General features: G+C 42.0%; 1 protein-coding gene across 2 annotated transcripts in view; it reads left to right on the top strand.

Moving 5' to 3' along the window:
- The window catches only part of SLC9A7 (solute carrier family 9 member A7), a 50609-nt gene that overhangs the window by 9096 nt on the left and 24831 nt on the right, over positions 1 to 16682 (top strand). For both annotated transcript variants that reach the window (XM_083734277.1, XM_083734278.1), the window contains exons 2-5: positions 10640 to 10839; positions 11765 to 11842; positions 15336 to 15412; positions 15813 to 15925. In XM_083734277.1, the coding sequence (XP_083590403.1) occupies positions 10640 to 10839; positions 11765 to 11842; positions 15336 to 15412; positions 15813 to 15925 (468 nt within the window). The remainder of the gene's footprint in view (positions 1 to 10639; positions 10840 to 11764; positions 11843 to 15335; positions 15413 to 15812; positions 15926 to 16682) is intronic.

Genomic DNA, 16682 nt, shown 5'->3' with positions numbered 1-16682 from the left:
CAGCGTGTGGGATTGGCCTTGGAAGATCCTGCTTATGAGTCTGGCATTGGTAGAGAATAAGCCTTTTCCATAGTGGTTTCATGCTTGTGGAATTCTCTCCACGTGAGGAGAAGATGTTGATGATATTTACATGCCACCCTGGGCGGCTCTCAACAAAGTATTAAAAGCGCAGTAAAACATCAGCCTTTAAAAAATTCAGGGCTGCCAATAATAATAATAATTTTGTGTAGCCCCTACTTGAACATATTCTGTAAGCTTCTGGGGGGGGGGATTCAAACTGCCTTTGGCTGATTAATATTCCACAGCCTTTTAAATGTGTTTGTGGGAAGGGGTTTATTGTTTTGTTGATTTTCTTCCCCTATTTATTTGTGCTTTTACCTTGTACTTTTCCCCTGTGAACCGCCCTAAGATCTTGTGATGAACGGTGGTATATAAACTACAGAGCACCGCATTATTATTACGGTATTTATTAGGTTTAACTACTGCTATTTTTAATGTTGTGCAGTTTTAGGTTTATATATCTTGCCGGTATTGCTCCACTGAATTGTGTCTTGAATTTTGTCATGAAAGGTAGCGTATAGGTTTTCTAAAAAATAAATAGTGGTTCCCTGCAAAGCTGTGCTGCTTGGCATGATTTCCAAGGATGATTTAGCACATGTGTATGCCTGTTGAGTCAATATAGTTGCCTGCCTGCCTGCTTCCCATGGTTTGTTCTGACAGGCCTATCAGCACAACACTTACTTGAACTGATTTGCTTCCATTTCTCTTTTCGCTGCAGGTCCTCAGTATGCACTTTGCTGGCGATATCACACCCACAATAGACCAATGCACAGAAGCTTGCACGCTTCATATAAGGGTTAGGTAAGTGTGAATCTTTTCGCCAATATTGTATTTTTTTCGCCTGCCTCAATATTCTTATTTTATACTTGGGTCTTATAAAATAAGAATATTTTAAAGGAAAACATGCCATATTGAACAGCAACAAAGACGTCGTCTTGTGTCCGTGAACAGGCTTTTCTGTCAATTATCCGGAGGGATATGATGTCGCCAGCAGAGTGCATCTGGGCTTGGACTGGCCAATCACATGACAGCTGAAGGTTAGGCCGGGCTGTCACTTTTCCTGGATCTTTTTTTTTGGGGGGGAAAGAATTTTTTGGGGGGTTGGGAAAGGTAAGTAGCTATTCTGAAATGTTGCTGGAACATCAAGCTGCTAGCAGTATATGTCTCTGCTGGCAATGACTTTGCTTTGCATATGTTTGTAATGTGTATATAGTCTGAATGTAATACAGTATCCTGATCTAAGGACATGGAATAGAATTAGACACTCAGTGCAAAAGGCAGGATTCCCAGTCTTCTAACTTGCATAATAGGGCCAGGTAGTCACCTGTGTGAGAGAGAGACACAGAGAGAGGAAAGTTGGAAGAAAGAGTGGTTAACCATTCTTCTACCACTTGGTTTCCTCTGCAACATTACCTTTCTTTCCAGGATATGTTTCCTTATTTGTCTAGAAAATCCAGTCCTGCAATCAGATTTGGGGGGAAGTGGTTCGATGGGAGGAGTCGGCAAGGGAAAATAGGTGGATGGCAGGAAGCTTAAGAGCTCTCTGCCTCTACAATGCTGCAGATTCTCCCACCCACACCCTGCTACTGCTGCTTTGCATGTTTGAGGCAGGTGCACGATGGGGAATTCTTCACCGGTTGCCAAATCATCTAGCCCATGTCTCCATTTAGCTGGAGTATGGACTTGTGCAACTTCTTTTTCTTGAGAAATGTGTCATCAGCATTCAAAGCCTGGGGGAGTTTCAGCAGCAGCAGTATGGTGTTGGCATACGCAAAGTCAGAGATCCGACCTAGAGACTGGCATAACTGGAAATCGGCAAGAGGACATTTAAGCTTGGCCCAGGATGGGAAATTTGTGGCTTTTCTAGACGTTGCTAGACTCCCGGAGTACTGAAATATACGCCGTAGCCAGTGTTTGAATTTCACCAGGTGTATTTTGCACCTGGCTGTCAGCCACTTGCGACCAAGTGAAGATGGCCAGGTGCCAGGATGACACGTAACGTCTCCACCGTCTGGAGGTGCATGCCTGGAGATCCTTGGATCCTGACTGTTTTCACACACTAGCAACACATCCTGTAGAATTTGTGTTTATCTGCACAATCAGAATGAATTTCAGGAACCAAAAAGACAAATTGAAAAATACGACTTTCGAGCCATCTGCCCACAAATGGCAACTAGGCATAGGCATTCCATTTTGGCGACTGTAACCCTGGTTTAAGGAGCCATTTGATGCCTAGCTTAAATATCTCAGTTTCTAACACTGACTGCAGCATGTCACCAAGCAGCCCTGTCCTTCTTTTGGAATTGGTTTGTGACAGATTGACCAAAACTTTGGCAGCTATTGGATTCCAACAATCATCTGCCAGAAACCTTTGACAAATGGTTGGGGGGCAGGGTAAAGGCAGGAAGAAGAGACCACTTAAATGCAGAAGTAACTGGCGTCTTATTACCAGTGAAATTATGGCGTTTACATTCCCACCCCAGCCTAGCCTGGCTATTTTAAGAGTGCTAGTACAGGAAACATCTCTAGAGTGCTGCTCTGAATGGCTGCTTTTCATTGGTTCCATTTGGCCATCTAGGGGAAGAAAGCTTCCATTGATGTGAAGAGCATCTGTGAAGGATGAAGTGCAAGTAGGAATGATGGACTCTGCCGCTAATGAAAGGACAAATTGTCTTGTTGGGCATTTTCATTGGCAATATCTTGGAGTGTGCGTACAGGCATAAAGTGTTGATGATGATCTTGGAAACCATTTGATACAATAAGGAATAATTTTGGTGCATTTTGGAGTTGTTGTTTTTTAAATTTGCAAGGAGGGGAAAGCCATTTCAGTGTTAGGGTGTGCATGGTATTATATCTCCACCCCCACCCCCCATTTCCACTGATTTTTGCCATTTAGATGACACATGTAAAGCTACAAATAGGTTTTGGCTGGTTTCCTAGGAACTGTGTGAAATGCAACATAAATAAGGTCTGCACAAAGCAGAATATGTTATGAAACAGCTATGAATCCTAATACGTGGTACAGATTGAAGCTACGATGTGTACTGGAGAAAACAAACTTTTTTATTTGTTTCTATTTTCATAAGCAGTTAAGAAAGAAATACTAGTTATTATTCCTTTTTCAGTCTGTGTTAGCCAGATGGAAGCATATAGTAACAGTTGTGTGTACAGAGTTGCTATTTCTGTCTCTTAGCGTTAGTAGAACAACAGCATTTCCCCCATTTTGGAGACTGGCACAGGAAAAGGCTTGAAAATACTGAAAACATCTCCGTGTACAGTGACAGTAAGATGGTAACCAGCCTTTATGAAGCTATCTTTTTTAAAAATACAGTGGTACCTCAGGTTACGAACTTAATTCGTTCCGGAGGTCCGTTCTTAACCTGAAACCATTCTTAACCTGAGGTACCACTTTAGCTAATGGGGCCTCCCGCTGCCGCCGTGCCACCGGCGTGCAATTTCTGTTCCCATTCTGAGGTAAAGTTTTTAAGCTGAGGTTCTACTTCCGGGTTAGCGGAGTCTGTAACCCGAAGTGTTTGTAACCCGAGGTACCACTGTACTGTGTATGGATGTCATCTCTCAAAAAAAAGCATCAAGAGGTTCGAGTATCTTGGGTACATCTGAAGACTTCTTTGTTTTTGTCAGCCTGGTGACTAACAGTTTGCAAGCAATGTGCAAAAGAGTGGCTAGAGCGACTTCCCTTTGTCTTTCCTCTCTGCCAAGATCAGAATCTTAAGCCATTGTATGGCCTTAACCGGCAAGGGCAAAAGTGCTCTTTCATTCAGTGAGAACTTGCAGAATTCACTGCCACCAGTTACGGTGGGGTGACCACCATACTTAAATGGCATTAAAGGGGAATTAGATTCTGGTCCTGCGTGGGGTTGTACTAAGCATGCCGTTTTGAGGGAGTGCTCCTGAACTTGGTGCCATCTGTGGAGCTGCAGATAATGTCAGTGGCCAAAAGTGCAACTGTGGTGTTATCTTGCTTCAGTGGTGCATGCTTTGGTAACACCCTGACTAGATTACTGAAGTGCACCCTGTACAGGCCTGCCCTTGAAGACTATTTGGACACTTTAATTGGAACACAATGTGGCAGCTAGAACATTTGTTAGGAGCTAGGCATGACAACAATATTATAGCTATTCTACATCAGTTATATGGGTCCTGGACCATTTTAAGGAGCTGTTAGTCTGAAGCACTGCCTCAGCTGTAACATTGGCATCTCAGGCCCTGTTCTCAGTTCCACCGATGAGTTCTGTCAGATTGGCAGCTACAAGGGACAGAGCTGTCTCTGTGATGGCCTGTCACTCATGCAACACGCTCCCCGGGGATCTATGTATGGCTACCTCCTCGGTATTGTGCTTTCATTATTTATTTCAGCCTGTATATGGATAATTTTTTGGAGCAGAGTCTTAACAAACATGCATCTGTTGCTATTTGTTTTATTTATTTGAAGCTTGTCTGAGCCGCTTAATATTTTAAAATCTCTATGCAGTATTCAATCATACAACAGAAAAACAATGAAGCAGCACCATAAAAAACAGATGCCACATTAGAAACCAGTAAAGCAAATTGCTATTATAATAGGACCCTGGCCCAGTCCAGTAATGTAACTAGACTAATTTCATATAACACGTTTTGGTTTGAATTAAGATTGCTTACTATTTTCAACTACATCCACAGAGCACCTACTGTTAAAATAGCATTATTTTAACTATGATTATAACGATGGAAGTGCCTTGTAAGTGACTGACACACTCTCTTGGGGGAGAGAACAAGCTCCATTTATGCAATGGTGGTGACAGATTTAGGTTATGTTATGTCTGCATACATATAGATGCAATTTGGTAGAGCCTATTAAATACAGGTCAATGGTCCCTTGCATATTTCCTATTGGGTAAGCTAGTTTAGGACATCTGGACAAAAGTTTCCATACTGTTATATCTTTTGTGTGATTGAGAGATATACTGGCAGGCAGAAATCAAGGAAAATATAATTCCTGTTCTGCTCAGCAATGATGCCTGATGCTCTTTTAGATATTTTGTCAAGGGAACGGAAATGAGCTTCTTCTGCTGTAGCAGACCAAATCTGACATGAATTCATACCTCATGTTGACATATTATTATGATCTGTTGGCTTCCAGACTCAAAATGCGGCACTGGTACTGGTGGTATTATAGTAAACAATGTCTTACTTCATAAAATATGGATCAGAGAGACATCTAGGAAGATGGAGTTTTTTGTTTTAATTTTGTGCAGCGTCCCCCACAAATGCCATCTCAATTATCCAAATTCTAGAAACAATTTTCTGAGGCACTATGGGAAAGCTGGTTCTTTTTTTAAAGGATCCCTCCCCCTCATTGTTTGTACACATGAGGAAAGGGACTTTCCGAAGTAGAGCTGCTAATATTAGACTACTTAAGCAAGTTCTCCTATTCTAAAAACTCCTGTTTCAAGAGTCGGTTATTTGAAATAAATGAAGTTTAAGTTAGAAGTTTTTAAATGGTTGGATGAGGACCAGAGGAAGCCCTACACAATCATGAAGCTTAAAGTACATTTTCAGCTGGGTAGCATGTGGTTTTATGGTGGATTATTATTATTAGTTGGAAAATCTGAATTAAATGGCCGGGGATTGGGGGGGGGGCAGGCTGCCACTTGGATGAGGACAACGTCTTGTGGACCACATGAGATGCACTGAATCCACTTTAAGCTGCTGCATGTACGCAGCTTGAAGTAGTTGGCAGCACTTCAGGGGATTGTGGTGCTGATCTGTTTGTGCCATAGCAATGGCATGATTGCCTGAGTCATACACCAAAATAGACCCTGGATTCACACATCAGTATAGCCCTGTTGGCATTGAATGTTGAACATGTGGTAGAGAGAGCAGGGTCCTTCCTTCTTGCTGTCCTCATCCATTCTGTTGCAATTACTCACTCTTTGCTCACTTTACTTAGGAGGGTGGCGGTCTGTGGGGGAGCCTGCTGTTTCAATCAAAAGGATCTAGAGCCTTTTCATGTGTCAAAGTTTAAAGCTTGGAGATAAAGCAGAATCCTTATCTCTAGCAAACAGCTTTCCTTGAGTCACTGCAACTCTGCAAAATCTGAAGGCCAGGAAAGTGGAATGTCTTCTTTTCTCCCACCATTGCCACCACTAAGTCTTGTGACGTTCCAATTGTGTTTTAACTCCCTATTAAAAGACATTGCTTCTATTTCCTCAAGCTTTTTTTCCCTTGCTTCACATTCATCTTTTTCTCTCTTTTTTCCTACAATGATAGGTTGAAAAATGACTACATGTTGCAAAGGAGAAATGGCACAAGGCCATTGTAGTGGATGGCTTGGACCAGGGAAACATGGGTTCAAATCTCTGCTCAGCTTTGAAACTTTCTGGTTGAGCTTTGGTCAGTCACCACCTCACATACATAACAAGGGATTTGTAATTAGATATGTGGACAGGGAGCTATGTAAATTTCCCCGAGCTCCATGGAAGACCTCTGATCAATTCAAAGATTCGTGGAATGGCACAGGCACCAACACCAGTAAACATACCCATTCGTGTGTCATGTGAATTGAGCTTCTGCCCACTCACAGGCATGTGAATACTGCCAATGGTGTAGTACTAATGATTCTGTGCTTCAGCGGTAGCCAAATGTGTTGCCCTTTGGATGTTGTTGAACTCTCAGTACCCTAGTCAGCACAGCCAATGGTCAGAGATGATGGAAGTTGTAGTCTACTTCCATCAGGAGAGAACCGAAGTCCTATCTAAGTATTTTATTGAAGTTAAGAAATAGGTAACAGCTTTGCGGACACTTAACAGTGAACATCAGCTTATTGTGCCGAACACCTCAAGAAGACATTGAGGTAGTCAGTAGGAATCTACAGGTGGTTATGGGGAACCTGTTGTTTTTATATAATAACAGGACTTTTGCCTATTGCTAAAGTCCTTTTCTCTTCCATACTAGTGGAAGAGAAGTGTGATACCACAAACCTACACCGACGATTACAGCTTCTTTTACTCAAGGATTTTTTAGTCCTGTGTGATGGTTTGAGAGCTTGACAGTTCTTGATTATGCATGTATTTCACATAGCCCAGTGGTGGAGCATCTGCTTTGCCTGCAGAAGGTCCCAGGTTGTTCAATTCCTGGCATCTCAAGGTAGGACTGGGAGAGACCCTGCAGAGCCATTGCTGGTCTGTAGAGACAATACTGAGCTGAATGGACCAGTTGCGCTGACACAGTATAAGGCAGCTTCTTAGGTAGGTAACTTTGGAGAAAGCCATGATTTATTGTGTAGATGCTCTGTTAGTCATAATCCTTTGCTTCTTTTTGAATGGAACAAGAGTCCTTTGTTCATTCTCACCCGTGTACTTAAACGATTTTGCAAACAGGGGATATTAAGACAGTTTGATTAATCACTTGCATGTTTCACTATCCAGTTGTCCTTGTCTCTCCTTTCTTCTCCTCTCCCCATTTGAAAATGTGTGTGGGTACAGAGAAGGCCTGCTAAACAGGTGAGTCAAGAACTTGAACAAACCGGCTGTGTTGTATAAAGGAGGAAGAAACAAAATTTCCTCTCACTGAATTATCTTTGCAGCTGGCTGACATGGCCAAGGATTCTGGCACGGCCAACCACAAATATTTTAAAAATAGGCACCAGCCCCTGCATCGTGGGATGGGTTTAGAAGCAAAACACATTGTTGCACTTCCATGTGACATCTGTTTTTTTTGTCTCAACACCTGTGCTTCAAGCATACTTAATCTTGGTCATAGTAAGGACTAGAACAGTATTTTTCACACTGCTGAGATGCTTGATTTCAACATACTAGCGATGTTTCTGGAGCCACAAGCCATCCCCAAACTTGAAATCGTGCATCCGTGGCTCAGTCTCCCCTTTGAAAGTATAACTTGTGTTCCAGCTTAGTGTCTGTATAAGCTATTACCTAATTATTAGGCTGTGTGCTTGATTATTTTTAGAGGCAGAGCTTTCCTGGATTTATGCTTGCTGTTAATTTGTGTTAGCAGTTTAGCTAGAAAGTGGAGCAAGATTGCACAACACTTGCCTTCAGCAATCCTTAATTTAGCCGCAATGTGCATTGGATCTTATTTTATTTTTGCGTGTGGCATTTTGTTTTTTGCTATGTATTCAGAATTAATATTTAAGTTGCAGGGAAGATGCATGCCCTTTGCAGCAGGCCTTTGAATCGTGTGTGTGTGTGTGTGTGTGTGTGTGTGTGTGTGTTTGTGTGTGTATCTTCTTAGGCTTCTTCTTCTTGTTTAGTCATGTCTGACTCTTCGTGACCCCATGGATCAGAGCACTCCAGGCATTCCTGTCTTCCACTGCCTCCCGCAGTTTGGTCAAACTCATGTTGGTAGCTTTTTCACTTGGTTATTTGTAATGTGTCATGTAACACGTTCTAGATGCTAAATTTTCTGAGGCGAGAAGGACTCACCATCTCAAGACTCAACATTAACATGCAAATACAGTGAGGTTGTTTACTGTCTGATCAGAGCAGGTATGTCATGCTCAGAATAACAAAATTCATTGTAGGCACTTTGAAAATAGTCAAAGTTTAAGAAATGGGCAAGGATGTACCGTATTGTGACGTTTCTATTTGTGTGTAACTGTATTGTGTAGCAAGTACAAACACACCAGACTACGCATTTCTTTGTATTTTAGTTTCCTCTCCCCCGAGTTGGCAAGACTTGTCTGACAGTAGCAAAAAACCCGAGCTTTTGGTGTCTTCAGCCCAGTCCTGAGGACTATTCTGCCAGTAGAAGTTCAGCAGGCGCCTTCTGCTTTAACCTTGAAACATTCACTGAAAATTTTTCCTTTGTTGTTGGAGATACCTTATCAAAGGACAAATCCATTAGCCCAAGTAGGCAGAACACACCCAACTCTTGGTTAGTACTGAATCCTGCTCTGTTTACAGTAGTTCTTTACAACTGAACTTAAAGTAAGTTTGAGGCTGGACTGGTGGCATGTTGGGTCAGTGGCTATTGGAGTAGGTGGAAGAATAAGAGAAGCTTAGGAAAATCAAACAACCCTACTTCTCAAAATGTGTTTTTAATAGCTCATTGTGGTGTGTAGACTGTGGCCAGTGAGTCACACTTCCATAAGTCAGATTATCCTATGTTTTTGGGTGTTTATTCAGTAACACAAAATAAGAGACCTGGTGATCATGTTTCAGAGTTGCTGCGACTTATTACTTCTTCTTGATGATCTGATTTTTTTTTTTAATGTGCTATGTTCCTCCTTTGCTATTTCTATCTTCCTATCTTCCTCTCTTTGCACCTGTGATACCTTCAGCAGATGGCTCGTTTCTCTTAAGGTATCTTTTAGTGAAATAAATAAGAGGCCCATACTTATATTCAGACTTGTTTTTGTTGCATTGTGTACCCTTTTTTGTGGGGTGGACAATCTTACTTGATGGCTAGCTTCATTTTATTATATTTCATTGTTTTGATGCCATAAATAATCTGGGAGCATCCAAACATGCAGCATACAGTATCTGAAATTAAGCAGGTATGGTCCTGGTGTGACCCTGGATGAGAGACCTCCCCTCAGGAGACATGTTTGTGTGTGTGTGTGTGTGTGTGTGTGTGTGAGAGAGAGAGAGAGAGAGAGAGACAGACAGACAGACAGACAGACAGACAGCTTTGTGAATGTGTGTCAGTGTACCTTTCCAAACAGCTATTTAAATCAGTCAGTAGAGGATGAGACTCTTAATCTCAGAGTTGTGAGTTCGAGTTCCACGTTGGGCAAGAGATTCCTGCATTGCAGGGGGTTGGACTAGACTGCCCTCATGGTCCCTTCCAACTCTACAATTCTTCTAAATGTTAGGTGGGCAGAGGTGGGTTTGGGCTATACTGATAGATTGCTAGCTGACTTGCTATGGGTTGACAGGAGTTTCTCACTCCTGTTTGTTCAACAACAAGAAGGTTCTGCTCTCCCTCCCTGCTAGATGAAAGCATTATAATCTCTGATCTGTAATAAATTTGTACTTCTAGAATCAGGCCATGCTGGTGTTCAATAGGTAACTGGTTCTGACTTCTAAGCTGCCACTTTGCATCCGACTCCCATTTGATGGATTTCAGTGGTTCTAGTAAAAATCAAAGAAGGTCCTATAAGCCTGAGGTGTTCTCAGTGCTTTTGTTGTCATAGTACTCACCAACGTGAAGTACCATCACCTTTTTCTTTTTCTTTTAACTGCCATTGGCAGCCATTTTGTGCTGCCACCCGCAGCAGATATGAGTTATCGCACCTCATTTTTTAACACCCCCCCCCCCAAAGCACTGGTACAGAGAATACTTCGCTAGTTGGGCCACAGGTCTGATGCAATATAAAAATCCCTTTAGAAGAACAATGTACTCGTACTCAATTGCCTACTTCTTTTTCTTTGTGCATGTTTAATATTAAAGCTAAGTGTTCTTATAGTTTGCCAAGCACACATTGTACCTTTGCATTAGCTACATAATCAGTCATGTGTCCATCTTTAAAAAACATAGTTCTAAAATAAACAACAACCTGTTGACATCTGTATATGCCTGATAGGATATAAAACTCAAGAAGTAACATCTTCTCTTTCAGGGCTCATTGTTGGAGTGATCTTGAGATATGGCATACCTCCCACCAGTGGCCGTGATAAACCGTTAAGCTGTTCCCAGGAGGACCGGGCTTACACAACTTTGTTGGTCAATATCAGCGGGAAATTCTTTGAATACACCTTAAAAGGAGAAATAAGTCCTGGAAAAATACACAATGTGGAACAGAATGACATGTTGCGAAAAGTGAGAGCTACCTTTTTGTTAATAGTGGCTGTTTATGAATGCATTTATTTTTGTGCTGGCCTGTTTTCGCAAGTCTCTTTCAGATCTCAGTACGTGTGATAATATGTGATGCTTTCATTGTAAGGTTCTGTACTTTGCAATGTTGTTCAGATGTGGTAAGGAGATCCATTCATCTGGATTCCCTTACCCTTAGCATTTAAGAACTTATGCTTACTGGTTCCTCCAAGATAGTTTGGTAGTTCTGAAAAACATCAAACCATTGACACTGGACTATCCAGAATAATCATTCCCCATTCTTCCTCACCCTGGTCCTGTAAAGTAGGTTGCTGGTCTCAGTGCAGTGTGGAGCAAAATATCTTGTTGCCCAAGGTTACTTACTCAGTTCAATTCCTTAGAACCTAGATTTTCTTTTTTTGTTCAGCCTGCTGATTTTAAAGCAGCCCTTCACATCCTTAGGTCCCTCAAAACTTGCCACACCCCCAACTAGCATGTCTTATTATCACTAGGGATGGTTGGAGTTGTAGTCTGACAACATCCGAGGACGTAAGGTTGGGAAAGACTGCTGGTTGGGCAACCAAGCTAGTATCTTTGCCTCTTCTGGAACACCTATATGACCACTTTATTATGTGCCAAATATAATCTTGGTTAGAAAACAAACAAACAAATGTCACGAGAGTGATGGTTGACTGAATGAACCCTAGACCGTGGAACACTTAAAAAGAAAAAGAAAAACCTCTCTGCAGGAAACTGAGCATGTTTATAGCTTATTGGAATGAACCTGTGTTCCCTGATCTCTAGGAAATGATTGGTTTAATATAATGAAGAGAGATTGGCATAGGAAATCTGTAGGCAGACTGCAGATGTTTTGAGGATAGTCACCTGGAAACATTGTCTTTCAGCTGTTTTTTCTGTGTTTTCTTTAAAGGTAACATTTGATCCAGAAGTGTTTTTCAACATCCTCCTGCCTCCCATTATTTTCCATGCTGGCTATAGTTTGAAAAAGGTAAGCCTGAAACATTTTCTGAACAATATTGCTCTGCCGGTGTGGACTTTCGTCCCGAGAGTAGAATACTCAGCTGTTAAAATCTGCCGTATTTTGAGGCAGAGTTAAGTAACTCCTACTGGCTTGAATCCAGTGGACCATTCAAGCAAGACCATTCCTGCAGCTGCAGACCATCTATTCTTCCTCCACAAATGCTGAACTGCAGATTTTTATTCTGTTCTGTAGGTTGTTCCTATAGGTCCCCCCACGAGATTTATGAAGTTTGTTGGGTTGCATGGAGGAAGGCTGCTTGCAGGGAGCCTTTGTTCTATGCCAGGGATGTCCAAGAGGTAGATCATGATCTACTGGTAGTTTGTGGTATGTCCATGGTAGATCTTGCCCCCCCCCCCCGAAAGCTCAAGAACTTTGGCTCCCTAAAAAAAAACTCAACTTCGGTAGATCACCACCAGGTTTTTTATAGTGGGAGTAGATCTCAGTCTCTTGAAAGTTGGACATGCCTGTTCTATGCCACGTAGTTTGCATAATACTCCCTGTTCAGCCTTTGGCATAAAGACCTGTCTCTAATTGATAGGCCTATAGGGTTGTGCACCAAAAAAATGCACCAGACAGACCTATCTGAGGATGATATTCCATAGATGAGGGGCCACTATTAAAGACACTTTCCCTTGCTGCCACACACACTAGCTTTGCTAGTAGGGGCACTATGAGAAGGGCCCCTGTTAATGACATCAGGGCATGGGTTGGTATCCCAAACCATGTCAGTAAATTATACACACAACCCAGATGGATACAACCTGATCTTCCAACAATCCACATACTCCTATGATCTTTGTTTTCCCCTTAAGAAATAACATGAGCAGATGGGACTCATTAACCTGGGAAGGTAGCCCATCCAAGAGAAGGAAAACTCTGGTCCTAAACCTCGGCTGCCTTGTGGGATACCTTTGGGAGAACAAGATGCTAAGGAGTAAACCCTACACTAATCCAGAGTGGAGTTCCTAAGATGGTTGGATGGCGCCTAGTATGCCTCCTTCCAGCAACTCCCACAGCTAAGCTGGTGCCAAATGTATCGCTCTGATTTCCTTGGGACCACATCAGAGAAGCCAAGAGGGGGGTCTTGTTGTCTGGGCAGCCCAGACACACTTCTCAGGCTTGCTCCCCAGGGAGGTCACTTCTGTGCTGCTAATGCAGTGGTTTGATTTCACCCACAGAGGCACACTCCATTGTCTCTTTGTGCCAACAATCTGTGTTCAGGTAAGCAAGCTTCTCAAGCATTTACGGTACTGTAAGACTAAACAACAACAACAACAGATGCACTTAGTTGCTGATTGTTTTGAGAGCTCACTATAGTTAATGGTTGCTGAAGCCTTAATGGCTGCATTTAGTTCATGTTGTAAATTGGCTGTGGGCAACACATTACAAGCCAAGCAGGGTGTGAGAGGAGTTGAAGGAATAGGTTTCTTGTTCTGTTGCACCAAGGCATTCTTATGGAATTGCTCTGATGAATTTGAGCCAGGTAGACCTTCATTCAAATCCCCTTTCACTCAGTTGAGTAGTTTCATGGAGAATTAGGAATGTAGCTCCCTGAATTACAGCAATTGTATCTTATGCTGAATGGGGCTAACTGCCTCCCATGTCCAAGGTAAATGTCTATGTTGCTTTCTGCTTGACGGAAGGCCCAGCATTGAGTCTCCTTAACGTCCTTTCTGATGGAACCATTTCTAAACAAAGTTATTTCCTCTAGTCGGTTTCATAGCATGGATCTCACTTTCACACACTTGCTCTCAACCAAATCTTTTTTTTTAGGAATTCTCAGTCTGTAGTTAGCAGAAACTATACTCCCTGGAGTACATGCTACATCATCTTCTGCTCAGAAGGCTTAGGCAGTGGTTCTCAACCTGTGGGTCCCCAGATGTTGTTGGACTACAACTCCCATCATCCCTGAGCTCTGGCCTTGCTAGCTAGGGGTGATGGGAGTTGTAGTTCAACAACATCTGGGGACCCACAGGTTGAGAAAGGCTGGCTTAGAGGGACTTAGATGATGTCCTCAAAAACTGCTGCCTTTTGTTATGGATTGTTTATTATCCACTGAAACACGCACATGAAAAAGCAACCTTTTTGCTCCTTTTATTTATTTGACTGTGATTCTTTGCATTGCTTACGCTTATTGACTTCTTGGTTAAATAAACCTGTGAGCTGGAGGGAGCCGTGATTAATCTTGCTCATATTAACCTCTGCCCTCTTAGCCAAGTCCCTGAAAGGTAATATGCTAGCCCTCCAGGCTCATTGGGTGGTTAGAGATGGGAGTCTGGCAGAGTTTCACTGGGTACCCCAATTAAATCTCTTTCCCATGCACCCACATACTTGAAAACCAAATGTCCTGTTTAGCCTAGGGGATGGTGACAGCTACTCTATTGTGTTTGTCCAACTTGGTGAAGTGGTAGGCCTGATCTGCAGTAGATGGCTCCATGTGGGCTTTAACCATCAACCCACTGGGTGTTGCTTAGGTTATTAGCTGTGTTGTAGCAACCTCTAATCATAGGGGCTGCCCTTTCCAAGTTGAGCTGCGGGTGCCCCTCTTTCCCTGCAAGAGCAGAAGAACCTGTAAAGTGTTTCTTGGAACACTAGGGGAGAAGAATTAAGCTTCCTCTAAGAGTGGTCTCTTGCTTGGGAAGCTTTTCAAAGCACTGCTTGGACTAGATGGATCCTGTCTGGAGAGTTGTCTGATGCAGCAACGTAGAAGTTCTCCACCAAACTTCTTCCTGCTCTTGCTCAAGCCCAACGCCTTTGTAAATCCACACTGTTCAGAATGGCACAGCTTCACTACTTGCTTGTCTCTTCCACACCTCTGTCTGGGGTTCTGTGCATGATTCCCTTAGGCACTGGGGTTTTGAGCCTTGATTTGATGGCCAGCCTGAGCCATCTATACCAGGCAGTCCCAAAGTACGTGGAATCAAAATATGACTCAGACAAGACTAATAACAATCTCCCCGATATTTATTTATTATAAAATTATGCCACTTGTTATAACAAAAGTCTCTAAGCTGCTCACAATAAAGACACAACATTCAGTGAATTTTCCTAAAAATGAGATAAAAACAAAATGCAGCTATATCTCATAAATAAAATTAAACAGTACAGGAAAGAAAATTGTTAAGAGGCGTTTAAGGATCGTTACTGACTTTGCCTCGTGAATTGCTCAAAGGAGAGCGTTCCATAGAGTGGGTGCTATTATCAAGAAAGCCCAATTATTCATTGTCACCAAGTAACCAACTGCTTGTTGTGGAACAATGAGCAGGGTCTCCTCAGAAGATCAGCTTAGTTTTTTGAAATGTTCCCTATATTTCAGAAGGATTGCACAGTAGAGTTGAAATTTTTCTGTTCTCAGAATAGAATGTGACTTAACTAGAGCACTGAGAGTGTTGCATTCTTTGGAGTTATAGAAGCATTGCTTCTATATTGTTGTTCCTAACCCATTTTTTCCCCTCTACAGAGGCACTTCTTCAGAAACTTGGGGTCTATTCTGGTTTATGCTTTCCTAGGAACTGCAGTCTCTTGTTTCATCATTGGGTAAGTTGAGTTTTGAGATACCATTTAGTCTCGTGGGATATAATTTTGGCATCTCTTTATCACCCATTGTTGTGCCTTAGCTCGTCCAGCAAGATCAGTGAGAATATGTTGGACGCATAGAGATGCTGTAATCTCTTACCTCTCAAATAATCATGCATACACTGGGTTGCGTGTTTGTCATCAGTAATAAAGTCAGTTCAGAGAGAAACTCATGCTATTCTCTTGACAGCAATGTATTTTTAAACTTATTTTAATATTTTATTCTAAAATTTGTCATGATGAAGGGCAGGTAATTTTAAAAAACGATAAATTAAAATATTGTACATTTTTATAAATAAATATAATCCAGAATAATCTGGTTTAAATGCTTCACTGAATTCTTCTTTCTTTTTCCTCCCAGGAATCTTATGTATGGTGTTGTAAAACTAATGAAGCTTGTGGGGCAGCTCTCTGATAAGTTTTACTACACAGATTGTCTCCTTTTTGGAGCCATTATATCTGCTACTGATCCAGGTATAGACTTCAGTTTTAAAAAATCATTGGTTTTTTTATGACACTTTTTTCCCTTTTTACTGTTGTTGTTGTTTATAGGATGAGAAGAAATAGTGTTAGGCAATTATGTCTGATCTTTCCCCGTGTCACAGAAATGTCTTTCCCCCTTCTATAAGGGGTAAGAATTGGAAGATTAAAGTATAAACATTACAAAAATCTATAGAAGTGTGGTTGATGGCATTATTATTTTTAAATGCAGTATAAATTTCCTGTCTGGGAGCCTTAAAAATGGGGTAAAATGGCTAAGAAAAATGAAAAATGCACAAGGAGTTTTGCAGTGTGGCTGTCTGCCAAAAACAGTCCTGCAGTGGTAGTGATACAAGTATTTCCTTATCTCTCCCCAACCATAGTTTGTATAGACCTGGGTGGAGGGGGAGCTCTTCTGTATCCCTAACAATGTGGGAATCTGCTTGTATGGATTCTTTCCACACTGTCAGACAAGCATGAGGAGACCTATGCAGGAGGAGCCAGTGGCATTCATGGCCCTTTGTGGAAACTGAGGCAATTTATAAATAACCTTGTCATGGCTTCCTCTGACACTTGTTCTGGGGCTTCTTATGGGCTGCGGGAGAGGATTGGAGGGGGGAAAAAAGAAGCAGCAACATTATCTTTCCCCCTCATATTTGTGCCAATATTCTAGGGTGCATTGTGCATCTAATTATGCCTGCTGCAATGCCTGCATTCCATTCTAATGCCATCTTGTCTTGTCCCCCCCCCC

Source organism: Podarcis gaigeae, assembly GCF_964106915.1.
Source record: "Podarcis gaigeae genome assembly, chromosome: 4".
Taxonomy (NCBI): domain Eukaryota; kingdom Metazoa; phylum Chordata; class Lepidosauria; order Squamata; family Lacertidae; genus Podarcis; species Podarcis gaigeae.
The sequence above is the reverse complement of the archived record's forward strand: the minus strand, read 5'-3'. Positions and strand labels throughout refer to the sequence as shown.